We start from the raw sequence: 19,506 nt of genomic DNA on the forward strand, positions 1-19,506 counted from the left end.
GCTGGAATTTATTGCTTATGAACCATATGGGCAGTACTGGAAATAGCCAAGCATCAAACAACAATATTTCATGTTTTTTTTTCTTCCGAATATCACCCATGCGATTTATATGCAAGAATTTATTAAAATACCTTTTATTTGCGCTTACCGTACACAGGGCCAGATGTCTTTTTATGTACCTAAAATAAAATAAAGCATAAATATTTTTAAAGCCTATTGCTCGTTCGCGCGTGATCTGACTAGACTGATACAAGCTTGCCTTTCGCGTTCTTGTAAGTTGTACTATCGATGAAAGGCAAGTTTGCGTCAAACAGTCGAGTCAGATAATCGAGGAACGAACAATGGGCTTTATAAATATTCATGCTATAGTTCATTTCAGGCGCATCAAGAGACACCTGTTTTTGGCATCTTTGCTGCGCCTAGTATATGGAGAGCGCGCTGTCTGTTTGCAGGTGTGTGGAAAGCAATGCTTCGTGGTGGTGAACGTGGTGGTGGTGGCGGTGAACTTGTGCCTGGGACTGGTGGTGAACCTGACAGCGTTCAGCACCCGAGGCAACACCTCACCACCGTTTACCAGCAACCTCCTGCACCGCGACAACCTGACCCTGGTGAGTGGTGGTGGTGGTGGTTGGTGGTGGTGACATGACATACATAAAGAGACAGATTTATGGAGAGATAGACAGGGTATAAAGAAAGCTAGCTAGATAGATTGACTGATAGATTGGTTGATAGATAGATAGATAGATTTGTTTAGTTATAGATAGAAGGACGGATAGATTTCTAGATAACCAGTTAGAGATGTGTAGAGAATGAGAAAAAGATAGACAGATAGAGATGGTGGATATGGATAGATATACAGACACTGTCCTCGTCTTCCTTCCCTTCCACAACCTTCCTTCCCTCCCGTGCAGCCCATCCATGCAGAACCCTTTTCTCAAGCCATACCTACCTCCTCCATCCTCTCACAGACTCCTTCGTCCTCAGATGGAGGTGGAGGGCGTGGTCCCAGCGGCCCTTGGACTCAGTGACGCCAGCGGAAACTTCACGTCACATGCCTTTGTCTGGGCTGCACGAGAATGGGTCAACGTGACAGGGGGCGCTGACGTGTGCCTCGCTACCCACTCCTCCGCTGACCAGCTGCATTGGGTCGCCCAGCACACACTCCGCTGGTCTGGGCCTCTGTCGGTAGCCGTTTTCGTTTCAGGGAGAGAGTATGCCGTGGCGGCTAGCATGGTGGAATACTTAAGACGGTGCGTCGATGGAGTGGAGCAGCGTGTGTCATTCCACTTAGTCCACCCTTTGTCACGCCCACCGAAGCCATCAACAGCGTCGCCGCCATTCGTCTCATGCGGTGCGCCCCAAGAGGCAAACAAACAACTGGTGGCAGCGCTGGGACAAGACGAAACTCCGCATCCGCGCTACCCACAGAACCTAATGCGGAACCTCGCCCGCCGCGCATGCCACACCCCTTACTCTCTCAACGTGGACATAGACATGCTCACATCCCCACACATGTCCCCACGGCTGTCTCGCTTCCTCCACGGCCGCCCTGTGTGTGGGAGGTGTGCCTACGTGGTGCCGGTTTATGAGGTGCACAGTGCCGTGACCTCGCCGCCAGCAGACAAGATGGACTTACTGAGGCTTTTGTTACGGGGGCGAGTCAGGAGGTTCCATGAAAAGGTGTGTGTGTGTGTGTGTGTGTGTGTGTGTGTGTGTGTGATGGTATAGATGCCACAATGTTAAACACACACACACACACACACACACACACACACACACACACACACACACACACACACATCTTTCCCACTTCCTTTCCTCTATTTCTCCTTTTCCTTTCTCCTTTCTCCTCCTCTTCCTACTTCTCCTTCTCTTCCTCCTCCATCCTATTTTCACTCTTATCACTCTTCACATCTTTATCATCCTTCGCTTTCTCACCCTCTCATCCACACCCACACCCTTATACCTTTACCTTTAATTACAGGTATACGAGAAGAACCAGGGGAACACACACCTGGAAAACTGGGAGGTGGAGAGGCCGGGTTACCTGCCCCCTCCCGTGGCCTACGAGGTTCTCTACAACATTAGCAGCTACGAGGAGTTTTGGGAGCCTGTTCTGGTGCTCCCTCGCGGCGCCCCGGCCTTCGATGAGCGCTTTGTGGGCTACGGGTTCACCAGGAGCAGTCAGGTGTGTGTGTGTGTGTGTGTGGAGTTGCAAGACACCTATGTATTTAAATTTCTTCTTTTTTCCATAATGTAGAACAGACATTGCCATTTTCGCCTTTATGCCAGACGTAAAACACGTTATGATCGAATAATAAAATTTTATAAACGTGAAGTTGAATGAAAGGGAGGCGTGGGTAGAATATCTAGATGTTGTTATCAAGTGATCATTGAAAACGTGAATTTGAAGAGATTCAAAACTTTAGCTCGGACACGTTAAATGAACGTCTTTGATTGCATAATGAAAGCTATTGGTATTGTTTAGGACTTGGTACTTAGTGGAGGCCTTAAAAGATATCCTTAAGGCCATGCTTGGTCAGGTTATATCATTACTATCATGAACATCCCTGATGAACTTTGAAGATTCAAACCTGGCTGCGGTTCGGAGTCGAACGCGAATGTTTGCCTCACTCACGAGTCTGTGGGCCGCGGCCAGGCCAGGAAGGTGGCGAACAGGTTGTGTTGTCTCGGCTAATGGAACAAGTCCCGAACAACAACGTGCAATGATTTCCTGTACCTGTACCTTGGCGGAGGGTGATGTCTAGCCATGTCACAGGTAGGAATACAGCAGGAGGGCGGCAGTGTTGGGGCAAGGGATCGACGGTGCAGTGATCAGGGACGGTCTTTGGGCCACGCAAGCACGGCACCGTGTTCGGCCCAGGGTGAGAGACCCTTGTTCGGCCCACTCAGTCCTGGCGGGGCTCCGCTAGGCGAGTGGAGGGCTAACGAGGAGGTGTTAGGTCTGGCTAGAAAAGTAGGTGGGTCGAGGGGTGGGGGCGAGGCCCTCCCCTGTTTGGAGGTGACGTTCGATTTGGTCCGATTTGTATGGTTTGATGATAAATATTTGTGACACGCTCCACACGGCACCGTTTTCAACATGGTGGTCGAGGCGGCGGCTACACCTTAGGCTTAGGGCCTTGAGTCCGCCCTTCTCATGTTTTGCTGGGGCATAGGTGCTTATCTTTACTCTTTTCTGCGTACTGTGAGGACGAAAACGCTACATTTGCGATGGATTTTGATGTTTGCTATTAATCTGCGTGAATTTTTTCGTGGAAATCTCCAGTTTCTGGGAGGGGTTACCACTCGTCCTGGGCCCACACCCACTCAAGGGGGTATGGAGAGGGGCGTGGCTGGCGTGTGGACTGGCCGGCGATGTCTACACGTGATGGGGAGAGGGGAGCAGTTGCAGTAGCATTATTATTAGCCTACTATTTCAACTACTACTACTACTACTACTACTACTACTATTGCTGTTTCCGCAGGTGTATGAGCTTCACGTGAGAGGGTTCCGGTTCTTCGTGTTGGACGAGGCTTTCCTAACTCACAGCGGCTTCCAGACTACAGCCACTTACGCCCCCTCGCGCTACGCTCAGATTGAGGTACGCTACAGAGGAGCTATCTAAGTCTATATATACCAAGTCAAGTCACTCTTCTTCAAAACTGCGACCGGGTCGTGCAGGAGGCGGTTTTGGGGCGGAGCAGCGGGATGACGTCACTTGGAGCTAAACAAAAAAAATACCCGCCAGTTCAGGGGTGACTAAAGTTGGGGCCGTATGTGCAATCTGGATGTGCATTCTCGCCTTCTTTCACAGCGCGTTCAGGCAAGCCACTGACGAAAAAATATGTCTTTTTATTGTGCTATTGCGTGACTAATTTCAATGACTACAAACGGCGGCGTGGGGTGTGAGGGAGAGCATGTTGAATTGATTGATTAAAATTAGTCCGCCTTTCTTCGTTTTCTCTAAATCCCTGTTTCTACATTCTCTAGTTTGGCTCCAAGCAGTGTCATGCATAAACCACGCCTCGGCCGTGTCTCCTCCCACAAACCTGCGTATGACTTGACTTGGTGTATATAGACTTAGGCAAAAAGTGCGCGTCATAACCACCGTTGCCAGATTATCATTCTCAGAGCCTCATATTCACCGGTTTCTGAGCCATATCTATTGCCAAAAAACACCAATAATTAATCACTTTAACGATAACAATATATGAAGGCAGTTATTGGGGTCGAAGAAGCAGTTTTGGGGTCTGATATTGGCAAACATAGGAGGCTGAGTACGACAATCTAGCAACATTGGACTCATAACACTGCCTCAGGAAATGTCCAAAACTCTTATAGCGAAAGTCTTGTCAAATGTGGGTGATTGTTTTCTTTTCGACATATTACAAACTCTTTTTCCTCATCCCTCAATTTAGGAGTGTTAGTGAACTCTGACCTAAAACTAAGGAAGCAATGTATTAGTGCGAGGAACAGGGCTAACAGGGTATTAGGCTTTATTAACAGGACGGTAACCAACAGGAGTGCAGAGGTCATCCCCAGACTCTATTTAGCGTTAGTTAGGCCACACTTAGATTATGCTGTCCAGTTTTGGTGCCCACACTACAGAATGGACATCAACTTGCTAGAATCAGTTCAGAGGAGGATGACCAAGATGATTCAGGGGCTGAGGAACCTCCCATATCAAGATAGGCTGAAACATCTCAACTTACATTCACTAGAAAGATGAAGAGTGCGGGGAGATCTGATAGAAGTATTCAAATGGGTCAAGGGTTACAACAAAGGCGATATAAGTAAAGTACTGAGAATTAGCCAGCAGGATAGAACACGCAGTAATGGATTTAAATTAGAAAAGTATAGATTTAGGAGGGAAATAGGCAGGCATTGGATTAGTAATAGGGTGGTGGGGGAATGGAATAGACTCAGCAATCACATAGTGAGTGCAGGGACGATAGCTTGTTTTAAGAGTAGACTGGATAGCTACATGGACGAGGATGACAGGTGGTAGTGGGGGGGAATCTGGAGCTGCCCTGTGTAGGCCATTAGGTCTCTTGCAGTCTCTCTATGTTCTTATGTTTTTATGTTATGTTCTCCCTCCCCTTCCCTCTCCCTGTCTCTGCCTCACCCATCATTCCTATTTGTTTCTCTTCCCTTCACTTCTTTGTTTACCTTTCTATTTTTACTCATCCTGCCCTCCTCTTTCCTCTCCATGTCTCTTCCCTCTACTCCCCCATCATTCCTGTTTGTTATCGGCGTCGCTGGCGCCGATCAACGGATTGTCCATCTTCTTGTTGTTCTCTTCAAGTTGTTTTCCTGGCTTACCCATGCATTGTAGACATGACATTGTATAATAACATTTACTAGCCCTGATGAACCCTACAACATGGTATTATAGTTTTATTTTTTTATTATTTTTTTTACGTCTTGGCCTGTGGCGCCGGTAGGCCTTCATAGTAGGGCCTGATGGTCGGCTCCAGCCCGTTGTGGTGCAGGCAAGTGTTTATAGTGGCGCCATCTTTACTTTTCAGCGCTTTCCATTTTAGACCCCTAGCTGCATAATATAAATTGTTGGGGAGGTGTTGGAGGGTCAGGCGACGCCGATCTAGCACAGTTTTTGTGCTATTAACACTTGTTTTTATTTCCTCCATTTCTTTGTTTCCTTTCTTGTCTTCTCTCTTTTTTCGTCCTTTCCTCCCTTTCCTCTCCCTGTTATTCTGTCCGGCCAACCTCTTTACTTCCCTTCTCTTCCTCCTTATCTACCCTTTTCTCTTTCCTTATCCCTCCTTCCCCCTTCCCCTCTGTTTCTCCTCCCCTTTCACTCCTCCAACATCACCTCTCTCATCTCCATCCCACACCTCTTCTTCCCTCATCCCTTCCTCCATTCACTATCCCTGTCTCCCCTCATCCCAGCATCCCTTCATCATCTCCCACTCACCCATCTCACAAATTTTCCTTCTCACAGATCAACCGTATTCGCTATCAGATGTTCAAGAAGGAGCTCCATGCACGTCTAGGCTTGCCCCCACCACCGCCACTCAGCCCACCAGCCCCCCGCCGAACCTCCAGGGGGCTGAGGCTGTCCATCTCTGGCCGTAGACCTCGCTATGTCCTCAGGGGGTTGCCGGATCTACTGGTGAACAAGGGGATCTGATGCCGTGTGTAAGTGTGATGGCAAGTACTTGAATCAGTGTTGCCAGATTGTCGCATTTAGAACCAGCGTTACCAGATTGTCGTACTCAGAACATCGTATTTACCGGTTTTTGACGCCTAACTACTGCCAAGAAACATCAGGAATTAACTATTTTAACGATAAATATAAATGAATCTAGTTATTGGCGCCCAGAAGACAGATTTTGGGTCGGAAGTTGGTAAATCTAAGAGGCTGAGTACGACAATCTAGCATCGTTGTTTAGAACATTGTGTACAGAGGTTTTGCAGTGACGTCACGAAATAGCGTCGTCTGCACTTGTGGGTCGTCTGTAAACCTGCTGGTGGTCACCTCCCAGCAGAGTGAGCAGACGGACCACGTGTGCACCACCCCCAAGTTACTTTCCGCGGGCAAATGGCAGGACCTTCAGCATCATTTGTGTTATGTGATTATGCGAGATCACTTGAGAACGCTGCGAAGCTTAGATACATCGAAAAAATCAGTGCTTTTGGAGGCATAGACCCTTAATTATTAGGGAAACACCCCGAGTCTGCTCCCCTGCTGTCCTCAAACGACTTGCCCAACATCGGTTACCATGATATATATAGCTATCTGGTGAACAGCAAGAGCAAGCTGTTTACAGCTTGCTGGTGGGTAGGCTGACTGACTGGGTTGCCAGTAGACTGGCTGTCTGGCTGACTGGTAGAGTGGCTCTCTAGCTGGCTGGCTGTCTGGTTGACTGGTGGGTTGACTGGTTGCCTGGTGGGTTGACTGGTTGCCTGGTGGGTTGATTGGCTGGCTGATTGGTAAACTGACTGTCTGTCTAACTGATCGACTGGATGGCTAATTGGTTGACTGACTGGCTGATTGGTTGGCTGGCTGGTTGACTGGCTGATTGGTTGGTTGGCTGACTGTCTGGCTGGTCGGTTGACTGACTGTCCCTCTGCCTGGCCGATCTCCTGTTGCTGACCAGTGATGCCCAGGTAGGCAGCACGGGCAGGCAAACAAGTGAGGGCAAGTGACGACAGGTGAGGGCAGGTGACGGCAAGTCACCTTACACTACGCTCTTGGTCACTTCCCTGCGTACACTTATATACTCCACCCAGCACTGAGCTCTGTCCCTCTGTGCACTTTGCCTCCACTGAATTTCCTTTCCTATTTTCTTCCCCTGTTTGAGCGCCGCCATGCGTGTTTACCTCCGCCAGCTCATGTAAATCCCGTTCCAGAGTAATCCCCCGCCACACAATAAGCTTGGGGACCCGGGGCAATACCTAAATGAGTGTTACCTTATGTAATAATCTGATCATTCTTGCCTGTAATATTTACCTCTGACAAAATGAGCACTGCAGAGTCGAGATGAAGCAGACGGCCGCCAGTTTTCCCTCCTCACAGCTGCTATCCACTTCCCCCGCTCTTCTGGATTCGCTGAAAATCTATAAAATGACACAGCATCTCTCCCGTGTCGGTTAGAACATCCAACCGCACAGCATACGTATCCCATGACGAACACACAGAGCACTTGTGCAGCCGCCACCAAGGTTTGCTTTGACAGTGACCACCGCCACTGACCACCAAGATGGCCGTGCAGGCCCGCGCTACCCCCGCACCCCCACTAATGACGTCAGCTGCAAAACCTCTATATATCGGTTGCAGATCCCAAACTGTCGTACCCACACCCATAACGATATATATATATTTTTTATAACAAAAGAGTCGGCTCAAGGGCAACAAAAAGTGTAGAAAAAAAAGCCCGCTACTTGCCGCTCCGAAACAGAAGATTTGTTGCCCTTGAGCTGCTTCCCTTCCTGTGAAAAAAAAAAAGAAACATTAAAATCCACACATGTTAACACTCTGTTGTATACACGTAGTTTGCGAGGTACGGTTTTGTTAAGTACAGGTGTGCTAAGGAATGTAAACACTTTGGTTTGTATAAGAAGTACGCACTCTATTTTATATTACATAGACTGGAATTTTGTCAGTATTATTGGGTTATTGACTTTTGGTGGTGGCAGTGGTGGTGGTAGTAGTAGTAGTAGTAGTTGTTGTTGTTGTAGGTGGTGGTAGTGGTGCCATTGTTATTGTTATTGGTGTAATCATTGAGAGAGAGAGAGAGAGAGAGAGAGAGAGAGAGAGAGAGAGAGAGAGAGAGAGAGAGAGAGAGAGAGAGAGAGAGAGAGAGAGAGAGAGAGAGAGAGAGAGAGAGAGAGAGAGAGTTTGGTTCTTGTTCCGTAAGTTTTCATGAATAAACTTGTTAAAAGAAGCGACTATTTTTTTCCGTGTGTGTGTGTGTGTGTGTGTGTTAACCCTATCCCCTCTTACCTTCCAGTTCTGTGTGTTGTTAACTGATGATGATGATGAGGAGGAGGAGGAGGGGGCTGAACGTGATAACCCTACCTGATCCTTCCCTCCCTCCCTCCCTCCCACCCTTCCCCTTGCCCGGAGTATATTTGAAGGTACAGCATGGAGGAAAGAAGTGGAAGGGAAGACAATATAATGAACGGTAAGTGTGTGTGTGTGTGTGTGTGTGTTATTTACATCTACTCCTATTTATACAGTCATCCTTCGAGTTTCGCGGCTTTGATATTCGCGATTTCGTTCGTTCGTTATTGTGAGATGTACAAATCAACTATCTGTACAGCCATCCTTCGAGTTTCGCGGCTTTGATATTCGCGATTTCGTTCGTTCGTTATTGTGAGATGTACAAATCAACTATCTATACAGCCATCCTTCGAGTTTCGCGGTTTTGAGAACATCTCCAACAGTTCCTGGCTCACACACTAACATCTGATAACGCTTTCATCGAGGTTGTGCGAGTATTTCCATGAGTAGTGTTATGACCCGAGGGAGAATTCAACAAGGCTTCTGCACCATGGATGTGAAGAACTCTAATAAGAACGGACTCACCTCATTTGTGGCCTTTGGAAATATCTGTTGTGAGAGCCAAATGTATGTAGGTATTCTTAAACACTCTCTTCTCACATCAACGCTTTCCTTAGGCCGAAAAGGAGATTTATCGGGTTCTTGGGAGTGTTTTTTTCAGGTTCACGGTACAGAGGAAGGTTCAAACTACTAACAGGGCCATAAAACTACCCATGGAAATGCCCAAATCTCCTACGAAAGCCTTGTCAAACATGTGTTTCCTAGGTTCATGGTACAGAGGAAGGTTCAAACTACTAACAGGGCCATAAAACTACCCCTGGAAATGCCCAAATCTCCTACGAAAGCCTTGTCAAACATGTGTTTCCTAGGTTCATGGTACAGAGGAAGGTTCAAACTACTAACAGGGCCATAAAACTACCCCTGGAAATGCCCAAATCTCCTACGAAAGCCTTGTCAAACATGTGTTTCCTAGGTTCATGGTACAGAGGAAGGTTCAAACTACTAACAGGGCCATAAAACTACCCCTGGAAATGCCCAAATCTCCTACGAAAGCCTTGTCAAACATGTGTTTCCTAGGTTCATGGTACAGAGGAAGGTTCAAACTACCAACAGGGCCATAAAACTACCCCTGGAAATGCCCAAATCTCCTACGAAAGCCTTGTCAAATATGTGTTTCCTAGGTTCATGGTACAGAGGAAGGTTCAAACTACCACCAGGGCCATAAAACTACCCCTGGAAATGCCCACAACTCCTACGAAAGCCTTGTCAAATATGTGTTTCCTAGGTTCATGGTACAGAAGAAGGGTCACACTACCACCAAGGCCATAAAACTACCCCTGGAAATGCCCAAATCTCCTACGAAAGCCTTGTCAAATATGTGTTTCCTAGGTTTATGGTACAGAAGAAGGGTCACACTACCAACAGGGCCATAAAACTACCCCTGGAAATGCCCACAACTCCTACGAAAACCTTGTCCAATACATGTACTTGGGCAGCGAAGTGTTTAAGTATACGGGCTAAAAGCGTCTAGGAATAGGGGCCTGCATGTCCACTCTGTCTCAGTCTATCGAACGAGCTCTTAACTCTATGAACTATCCCTTCTTGTCATCCACCTCCACCTATGTTTTTTATTTTTATTTTTTATTTTTTTTTAAGTGTACACCTATAGCGACGGTAGGCTTTTCTTGAGGGGCCTAGATGGTAGTCGGCCCCAGCCCATCATGGCGCAGGCAAGTGTTTATAGTGGCGCCATCTCGGTTCAACTTCACGTGGCCTCGGTGCTCATCTCCGTCACACTGGCCCTTGAGTCTTTGGTGTCGGAGCTCAGAACATCATTGAAAGTTTTATCGTTCTGTTATGTCAATGTTTTATTTAGTATGTATAAGATGTTGTCGCTTAGTCTAAGGTAATATTGCCCATTTTATTACAAGCCTTTCCCTGAAGATTGGTTAGAATATGTCAGCCAGACCTCTCTCTCTCTCTCTCTCTCTCTACACACACACACACACACACACACACACACACACACACACACACACACACACACACACACACACACACACACACACACACACAGACAGACGGGCAGCGACACACACACACACACACACACACACACACAGACAGACGGGCAGGGACACACACACACACACACACACACACACACACACACACACACATATACACGGGACACACAAACACACATAAACATGCCTATACATATATTTGCTAAAGCTTTACATACATGAACACAAAAACTATGTAGTGTAGTTATATTAAGACCCGAATGATAAGTTACATGAAGGAAAAAATGTCCTTCTTGCGATGGGAAAGAGGAAAAAACATATGAAGAGAAAATTCAAACCGATACTTAAATACATAGATACATAAATAGATGAATAGACAGATAGATAGTTTAGATAGATTACAACTTTACCTTTACTTTGGTTATGGGAGGAGTGTAACACGGACGACAGATGAGAGGAAGGAACGTCTGACCACAAACATTCTAACTGGCTAATATGAAAAGAAAAATAAATAAAGTGGAATGAAAAACGCAGAATGGGAGTCGAGGGGAAACTGTGCAATGGAAACAAACGATGAAGAAACAAAAACAAAAGAAGAACGATGATTAATGGCCTTGTACGTCTGACCACAAACAGGAAAAGAAGAATAAGTAAAGTGTAATGAAAAAACGAAGAATGGGAGTCGAGGGGAAACTGTGCAAAGGAAACACACATTGAAGAAACAAAAACAAAAGAAGAACGATCATTAATAGCCTTGTACGTCTGACCACAAACAGGAAAAGAAGAATAAGTAAAGTGGAATGAAAAAAACGCAGAATGGGAGTCGAGGGGAAACTGTGCAAAGGAAACAAACAATGAAGAAACAAAAACAAAAGAAGAACGATCATTAATAGCTTTGTACAAACATTCCAAAAGGCAAACAGGAAAAGGAAACAAACAATGAAGAAACAAAAACAAAAGAAGAACGATCATTATTGGCCTTGTACAAACATTCCAAAAGGCAAACAGGAAAAGAAAATTAAATAAAGTGGAATGAAAACACAAAGTCGAAGAGAAACTGTGCAAAGGAAACACACAATAAACAAACAACAAACAAAAGAAGAACGATAATTAATGGCCTTGTACAAACATTCCAAAAGGCAAACAGGAAAAGAAAAATAAATGAAGTGGAATGAAAAAACGCAGAATGGGAGTCGAGGGGAAACTGTGCAAAGGAAACAATGAAGAAACAAAAACAAAAGAAAAACGATCATTAATAGCTTTGTACAAACATTCCAAAAGGCAAACAGAAAAAGAAAAATAAATAAAGTGGAATGAAAAAAAGCAGAATGGGAGTCGAGGGGAAACTGTGCAAAGGAAACAATGAAGAAACAAAAACAAAAGAAGAACGATCATTAATGGCCTTGTACAAACATTCCAAAAGGCAAACAGGAAAAGAAAATTAAATAAAGTGGAATAAAAACACAAAGTCGAAGATAAACTGTGCAAAGGAAACAAACAATGAAGAAACAGAATAACAAAAGAAGAACAACTAAACTATCATATCGACGCTAACATCAAAGAACTGGCGGCGACAGCAACAACGTCAATAACAAAAACAACAACTACAACTCGTATACTATTCCTGATACTCCGACTCTTACTCCTAAAACTACTACTGGTACTATACAAGATCATTAGCGTCACTCTTAACATCAACAACAATAAGAACGGAGGCAGCTACAAAAACAACAACAGCAATAACAATAACAAACACAAGATGACCGAACTCTCCGTGTTTTGGTAAAGTGGTGAGGTCGAGTCCCGACTGAGTTCACGGGTTCCCGGTTCGAGTCCACCACCAGCATGTTTTCCTTGTATTCTAATTGCTAAAGATCCCCTCCATGCTGCTCCTCAAACCAGGCAGATGAGCACCAGGAGGCAGCAGGACCCTCAGCGGTGGCGTCACTGTAAATAATAGTCCGCCCGCTCCAGCACTTATCGGGTCCGACCAGCAGAACCCTCATGAGAGTCAACACACACACACACACACACACATAACACGAAGAGACAACAGGAAATACCAGACACATTCACTCCCCCCCCCCCCAAAAAAAAAAATAAAGACACTGCGCAGCTCAAACACGGAGTCAGAGGACGGAATACGGAGGTAAACCACTCGGGAAATAGGAGGATGGAATACGGGAGGACGAGGAGGACGAGGAGAAGGGTGAGGTGTAGTTTGAGCCTGGAATCCTGATGCCCACGACCTCCTGCACGTCAAAGGGGCAAGGGTACATCTCCTGGCAGCTCCCCACCCCGCCGAACACCGCAGCATCCGGGCGTCGCCACCTCTTCTTCGGGTTCCTGCGGTCCAGAAAGCCAAGATTAACCCCTTGACTGCGGATTAAGGCGCCGGTTTAGGGATCAAGGTGCCGGTTTAGGGATCAAGGTGCCGGTTTAGGGATCAAGGTGCCGGTTTAGGGATCAAGGTGCCGGTTTAGGGATCAAGGTGCCGGTTTAGGGATTAAGGTGCCGGTTTAGGGATCAAGGTGCCGGTTTAGGGATCAAGGTGCCGGTTTAGGGATCAAGGTGCCGGTTTAGGGATCAAGGTGCCGGTTTAGGGATTAAGGTGCCGGTTTAGGGATCAAGGTGCCGGTTTAGGGATCAAGGTGCCGGTTTAGGGATTAAGGTGCCGGTTTAGGGATCAAGGTGCCGGTTTAGGGATCAAGGTGCCGGTTTAGGGATTAAGGTGCCGGTTTAGGGATCAAGGTGCCGGTTTAGGGATTAAGGTGCCGGTTTAGGGATCAAGGTGCCGGTTAAGGGATCAAGGTGCCGGTTTAGGGATCAAGGTGCCGGTTTAGGGATCAAGGTGCCGGTTTAGGGATCAAGGTGCCGGTTTAGGGATCAAGGTGCCGGTTTAGGGATCAAGGTGCCGGTTTAGGGATTAAGGCGCCGGTTTAGGGGTCAAGGTGCCGGTTTAGGGATCAAAGTGCCGGTTTAGGGATCAAGGTGCCGGTTTAGGGATCAAGGTGCCGGTTTAGGGATCAAGGTGCCGGTTTAGGGATCATGGTGCCGGTTTAGGTAATCAAGGTGCCGGTTTAGGGATTAAGGTGGCGGTTTAGGGATCAAGGTGCCGGTTTAGGGATCATGGTGCCGGTTTAGGGATCATGGTGCCGGTTTAGGGATCAAGGTGCCGGTTTAGGGATCAAGGTGCCGGTTTAGGGATCAAGGTGCCGGTTTAGGGATCAAGGTGCCGGTTTAGGGATCAAGGTGCCGGTTTAGGGATCAAGGTGCCGGTTTAGGGATCAAGGTGCCGGTTTAGGGATCAAGGTGCCGGTTTAGGGATCATGGTGCCGGTTTAGGGATCATGGTGCCGGTTTAGGATCAAGGGGCCGGTTTAGGGCTCAAGGTGCCGGTTTAGGGATCAAGGTGCCGGTTTAGGGATCATGGTGCCGGTTTAGGGATCAAGGTGCCGGTTTAGGGATCATGGTGCCGGTTTAGGGATCAAGGTGCCGGTTTAGGGATCAAGGTGCCGGTTTAGGGATCATGGTGCCGGTTTAGGGATCAAGGTGCCGGTTCAGGGATCAAGGTGCCGGTTTAGGATCATGGTGCCGGTTTAGGATCATGGTGCCGGTTTAGGGATCAAGGTGCCGGTTTAGGGATCAAGGTGCCGGTTTAGGGATTAAGGTGCCGGTTTAGGGATCATGGTGCCGGTTTAGGGATCAAGGTGCCGGTTTAGGGATCAAGGTGCCGGTTTAGGGATCAAGGTGCCGGTTTAGGGATCAAGGTGCCGGTTTAGGGATCAAGGTGCCGGTTTAGGGATCAAGGTGCCGGTTTAGGGATCAAGGTGCCGGTTTAGGGATCAAGGTGCCGGTTTAGGGATCAAGGTGGCGGTTTAGGGATCAAGGTGCCGGTTTAGGGATCAAGGTGGCGGTTTAGGGATCAAGGTGCCGGTTCAGGGATCAAGGTGCCGGTTTAGGGATCAAGGTGCCGGTTTAGGGATCAAGGTGCCGGTTCAGGGATCAAGGTGCCGGTTTAGGGAGCAAGGTGCCGGTTTAGGGATTAAGGTGCCGGTTTAGGGATTAAGGTGCCGGTTTAGGTAATCAAGGTGCCGGTTTAGGGATCAAGGTGCCGGTTTAGGGATTAAGGTGCCGGTTTAGGTAATCAAGGTGCCGGTTTAGGGATCAAGGTGCCGGTTTAGGGATCAAGGTGCCGGTTTAGGGATCAAGGTGCCGGTTTAGGGATCAAGGTGCCGGTTTAGGGATCAAGGTGCCGGTTTAGGGATCAAGGTGCCGGTTTAGGGATCAAGGTGCCGGTTTAGGGATTAAGGTGCCGGTTTAGGGATCAAGGTGCCGGTTTAGGGATCAAGGTGCCGGTTTAGGGATCAAGGTGCCGGTTTAGGGATTAAGGTGCCGGTTTAGGGAGCAAGGTGCCGGTTTAGGGATCAAGGTGCCGGTTTAGGGATTAAGGTGCCGGTTTAGGGAGCAAGGTGCCGGTTTAGGGATTAAGGTGCCGGTTTAGGGAGCAAGGTGCCGGTTTAGGGAGCAAGGTGCCGGTTTAGGGATCAAGGTGCCGGTTTAGGGATTAAGGTGCCGGTTTAGGAGCAAGGTGCCGGTTTAGGGATCAAGGTGCCGGTTTAGGGATTAAGGTGCCGGTTTAGGGAGCAAGGTGCCGGTTTAGGGATCAAGGTGCCGGTTTAGGGATCAAGGTGCCGGTTTAGGGATCAAGGTGCCGGTTTAGGGATCAAGGTGGCGGTTTAGGGATTAAGGTGCCGGTTTAGGGAGCAAGGTGCCGGTTTAGGGAGCAAGGTGCCGGTTTAGGGATCAAGGTGCCGGTTTAGGGATCAAGGTGCCGGTTTAGGGAGCAAGGTGCCGGTTTAGGGATCATGGTGCCGGTTTAGGGATCATGGTGCCGGTTTAGGGATCAAGGTGCCGGTTTAGGGATCAAGGTGCCGGTTTAGGGATTAAGGTGCCGGTTTAGGGATCAAGGTGCCGGTTTAGGGATCAAGTTGCCGGTTTAGGGATCAAGGTGCCGGTTTAGGATCAAGGTGCCGGTTTAGGGATCAAGGTGCCGGTTTAGGGATCAAGGTGCCGGTTTAGGGATCAAGGTGCCGGTTTAGGGATCAAGGTGCCGGTTTAGGGATCAAGGTGCCGGTTTAGGGATCATGGTGCCGGTTTAGGGATCAAGGTGCCGGTTTAGGGATCAAGGTGCCGGTTTAGGGATCATGGTGCCGGTTTAGGGATCAAGGTGCCGGTTTAGGGATCAAGGTGCCGGTTTAGGGATCAAGGTGGCGGTTTAGGGATTAAGGTGCCGGTTTAGGGATTAAGGTGCCGGTTTAGGGATCAAGGTGCCGGTTTAGGGATCAAGGTGCCGGTTTAGGGATCAAGGTGCCGGTTTAGGGATTAAGGTGCCGGTTTAGGGATCAAGGTGCCGGTTTAGGGATCAAGGTGCCGGTTTAGGGATCAAGGTGCCGGTTTAGGGATCAAGGTGCCGGTTTAGGGATTAAGGTGCCGGTTTAGGGATCAAGGTGCCGGTTTAGGGATCAAGGTGCCGGTTTAGGGATCAAGGTGCCGGTTTAGGGATTAAGGTGCCGGTTTAGGGATTAAGGTGCCGGTTTAGGGATCAAGGTGCCGGTTTAGGGATTAAGGTGCCGGTTTAGGGATCAAGGTGCCGGTTTAGGGATCAAGGTGCCGGTTTAGGGATCAAGGTGGTTTAGGGATTAAGGTGCCGGTTTAGGGATCAAGGTGCCGGTTTAGGGATCAAGGTGCCGGTTTATGGAAAAAGCTGCCGGTTTAGGATTAAGGTGCCGGTTTAGGGATTAAGGTGCCGGTTTAGGGATCAAGGTGCCGGTTTAGGGATCAAGGTGCCGGTTTAGGGATCAAGGTGCCGGTTTAGGGATTAAGGTGCCGGTTTAGGGATCAAGGTGCCGGTTTAGGGATTAAGGTGCCGGTTTAGGGATCAAGGTGCCGGTTTAGGGATTAAGGTGCCGGTTTAGGGATCAAGGTGCCGGTTTAGGGATTAAGGTGCCGGTTTAGGGATCAAGGTGCCGGTTTAGGGATCAAGGTGCCGGTTTAGGGATCAAGGTGCCGGTTTAGGGATCAAGGTGCCGGTTTAGGGACCACCTCGCTCACCTGAACCAGTAGGCGAGCAGGTTCTCCAGCAGGCCCACGTGGTCCCTGTTCGCCCAGTCGTCCACCTCACACACGAACTGGAGCGGGCAGTCCAGCAGGAAACTTGCGGTGACCTCCTGGTGGACGAGAGAGAGAAAAGTCAGCCGGAGAGGGTAGGAAGGAGACGTGTTTGGGGGAGGATGAAGGGGGAATGGAGGATGTGTGGGTAGTATCAGAGCCTTGTTGTTATTAAGAGAGCCGCGGGAAATTCACATTGATGGTGGTGGAATAGTGTTTTTTTATGCTCTGGGTAGTTCTTCAAGACCCTGACGATAAATAATGCAAAAAAGAATAAAAAATCAGGTAGTATCAGAGCCATGTTACTAAGAGAGCCGCGGGAAATTCAGATTGATGGTGATGGAATAGTGTTTTTTTATGCTCTGGGTAGTTCTTCAAGACCCTGACGATAAATAATGCAAAAAAGAATAAAAAATCAGGTGGTATCAGAGCCATGTTGTTATTAAGAGAGCCGCGGGAAATTCAAATTGATGGTGATGGAATAGTGTTTTTTTATGCTCTGGGTAGTTCTTCAAGACCCTGACGATAAATAATGCAAAATAAAAAATCAGCATTGTATCATCACCAATTTGAATTTCGCGCGGTTCTTTTGGGAGCAACATGGCGCCCCTGTGATCAAATTGGCCAAACTTTCTTATTCCTTGGTTACGATGGCACTGTGTTGGACTGTGGAATGAACTCTTCACTCGGTTGCTGCGGGGATTATGTTCCTTAAAGGCCCCTCTTAGCGAGAAAAATGAGAAAAAATCATCGCTTACGCAAGCTAATTCATAATATATATCAACGCATTTGTGATCAGTTTATGCATCATCTATTTTTTGGGGTTTATATCATGGCAAAAATTTGGCCCGTCGCTGGTACACGGTAAAGCCACAAATTTGGCCCGTCGCTGGTACACGGTAAAGCCACAAATTTGGCTCGTCGCTGGTACACGGTAAAGCCACAAATTTGGCCCGTCGCTGGTACACGGTAAAGCCACAAATTTGGCTCGTCGCTGGTACACGGTAAAGCCACAAATTTGGCTCGTCGCTGGTACACGGTAAAGCCACAAATTTGGCCCGTCGCTGGTACACGGTAAAGGCACAAATTTGGCCCGTCGCTGGTACACGGTAAAGCCACAAATTTGGCTCGTCGCTGCTACCGGGTTAAAGAACAAGTCTCACAAATAGAATGAGGGATGAACGGAACATTTGGTCTGGCAACGGTTAGCAACGAACAGTCTTACGTCGGTATTTTCAAAAAACGCGCCCCTCACATCAACCATTTTCAAAGGCCAAAAAAGAGATCACTCGGGGTTCTTCTGAGTTTTTTTATTAGTTTCACGGTACAGAGGAATGGTCACACTACCACCAAGGTCATAAAACTACACTTTGCAATGCCCACAACTCCTGCGTACGAAGGCCTTGTCGAATGTGTGTGCTTGGGCGCCGAAATGTACCAGAATATGACCTTTTTTTAAATTTCAAGCAAGCTTACCGGCGCCTTCACGTTATTTTTCTTCTTTTCTTCTCTTGTTTTCTTTTTGTTGTTTTCTTATTATTTGTTTTCTTCTTTATTTTTTTCTTTTTATTATTATTGTTACGAATGTGCTGTATGTGAATGATTGTATGTGTAATGTGAGGAAATTGTAGCATGATGCAATGTTAGCTCAGCATGGTGCAACTCTACTTGTTGGGACAAGAGAGACAGGAGGGGGCCCGGGGCCGCCGGGCCGCCGGGCAGGAAGTGCTGAGTCGAGCAGTGGGGGAGCAAGGGTGGCTGAGGAGTTGTAGGAGAGAAGACGCGTGTCTGGGCTTGAGAGAGTGTTGAGCTGCTCTGCTCGCGAGCTGTGTGCATCCGTGTGTGCGTGACTGCCGTGCCCCTGTACTGTGCCTGATTAACTGTTCTGTGCCCTTGAAAGTTGCTGTACTCTGTGAGGAACCTGTCATTAAACTAGAACTTAGTGTTCAACGTGTATCCTTTGTGCCCTGCCCCGTTCCTGCTCCCCTCGGTGTTCTGTGTGGGCCGCTGTGAGTGACTGGTGCCCGTGTGGCTGTTCTGGTGGGGATCACGCCGCCTGCCTGCCCGTGGATGGTGTGTGTGGGGGGGGGTGGCGTAACATTTGGTGTCAAAGGAGTGGGATAAGTGAACAGTGAAGCGCGCCGAGTGTCATGGCGTCCCCCAGTGGTCGCCGTGAGGGTGAGGAGACGGGCAAGGCCGAGGCTGACCCGGGTGAGGTGAAGCCGGGCCAGATGGAATTGTTCGCTGCCATGCTGGCCAGTATGAGGCAGGATTTGGATCAGAGGGCAGACGAGAGGGCACGCGAGCAGGCTCAGAGGGCAGAAGAGAGGGCAGACGAGAGGGCACGCCATCTTGCCGAGGTCCTCCAGAGCTGTTTCTCGTCGCTGAAGGTGGAAACCCAGCAGTACACCGACCAGGGCTGCGACAGCGCGAGGAGGAGGTGCGGACCCAGGAAGGCGAGGTCCGAGGCCTGAGGGAGGCGGAGAGGCAGCTGCGTGAGGCGGCACCGTCGCACGCGGAGGAAGAAGGCTCAGTTCTGGCAGGAAGCGCCGGGGCGGCGGTCCTGCAGGGGCCTATCTGGGGCCCCTGGCAAGGACTCCTGGAGCCTGGTAGCGTCGTGGCGGAACCAGTAGCTGCCGCAGGAGGTTGGGGAGCCCCCGCCTCGTTGCCTCCCTCACCCCCTCCCTCTCCTCCATGCCAGCCGGCTCGCAGGTCACGTAGTCCGCTCTCTCTCCCATGGCAGCAGCGAGAGGTGGCAACGTGGTGCGGGGAGGAACAAGA

At 48.6% G+C, this 19,506-nt stretch overlaps 2 protein-coding genes across 7 annotated transcripts in view; one reads left to right on the top strand and one right to left on the bottom strand.

The window, feature by feature from the left end:
* The window catches only part of LOC126984593 (beta-1,4-glucuronyltransferase 1-like), a 12,255-nt gene extending 3,950 nt beyond the window's left edge, over positions 1–8,305 (top strand). For 4 of the 6 annotated variants that reach the window (XM_050838348.1, XM_050838345.1, XM_050838347.1 and 1 more), the window contains 5 exons: positions 453–608; positions 985–1,680; positions 1,985–2,188; positions 3,486–3,602; positions 5,964–8,303. In XM_050838348.1, the coding sequence (XP_050694305.1) occupies positions 453–608; positions 985–1,680; positions 1,985–2,188; positions 3,486–3,602; positions 5,964–6,152 (1,362 nt within the window). In that variant the 3' untranslated portion in view covers positions 6,153–8,303. Of the gene's footprint in view, positions 1–452; positions 609–984; positions 1,681–1,984; positions 2,189–3,485; positions 3,603–5,963 lie in introns of all 6 variants that reach the window. The other 2 variants (XM_050838344.1, XM_050838350.1) reach the window with 2 other exon arrangements.
* A 4,350-nt stretch (positions 8,306–12,655) lies between these two features.
* The window catches only part of LOC126984595 (uncharacterized), a 34,610-nt gene continuing 27,759 nt past the window's right edge, over positions 12,656–19,506 (bottom strand). The window contains exons 2-3 of the mRNA XM_050838352.1: positions 16,669–16,784; positions 12,656–12,901 (exon numbers count right to left, since the gene is read on the bottom strand). Coding sequence (XP_050694309.1) covers positions 12,685–12,901; positions 16,669–16,784 — 333 coding nt within the window. The 3' untranslated portion in view covers positions 12,656–12,684. The remainder of the gene's footprint in view (positions 12,902–16,668; positions 16,785–19,506) is intronic.

This window comes from Eriocheir sinensis, chromosome 57 (assembly GCF_024679095.1).
Source record: "Eriocheir sinensis breed Jianghai 21 chromosome 57, ASM2467909v1, whole genome shotgun sequence".
Classification (NCBI taxonomy): Eukaryota; Metazoa; Arthropoda; class Malacostraca; order Decapoda; family Varunidae; genus Eriocheir; species Eriocheir sinensis.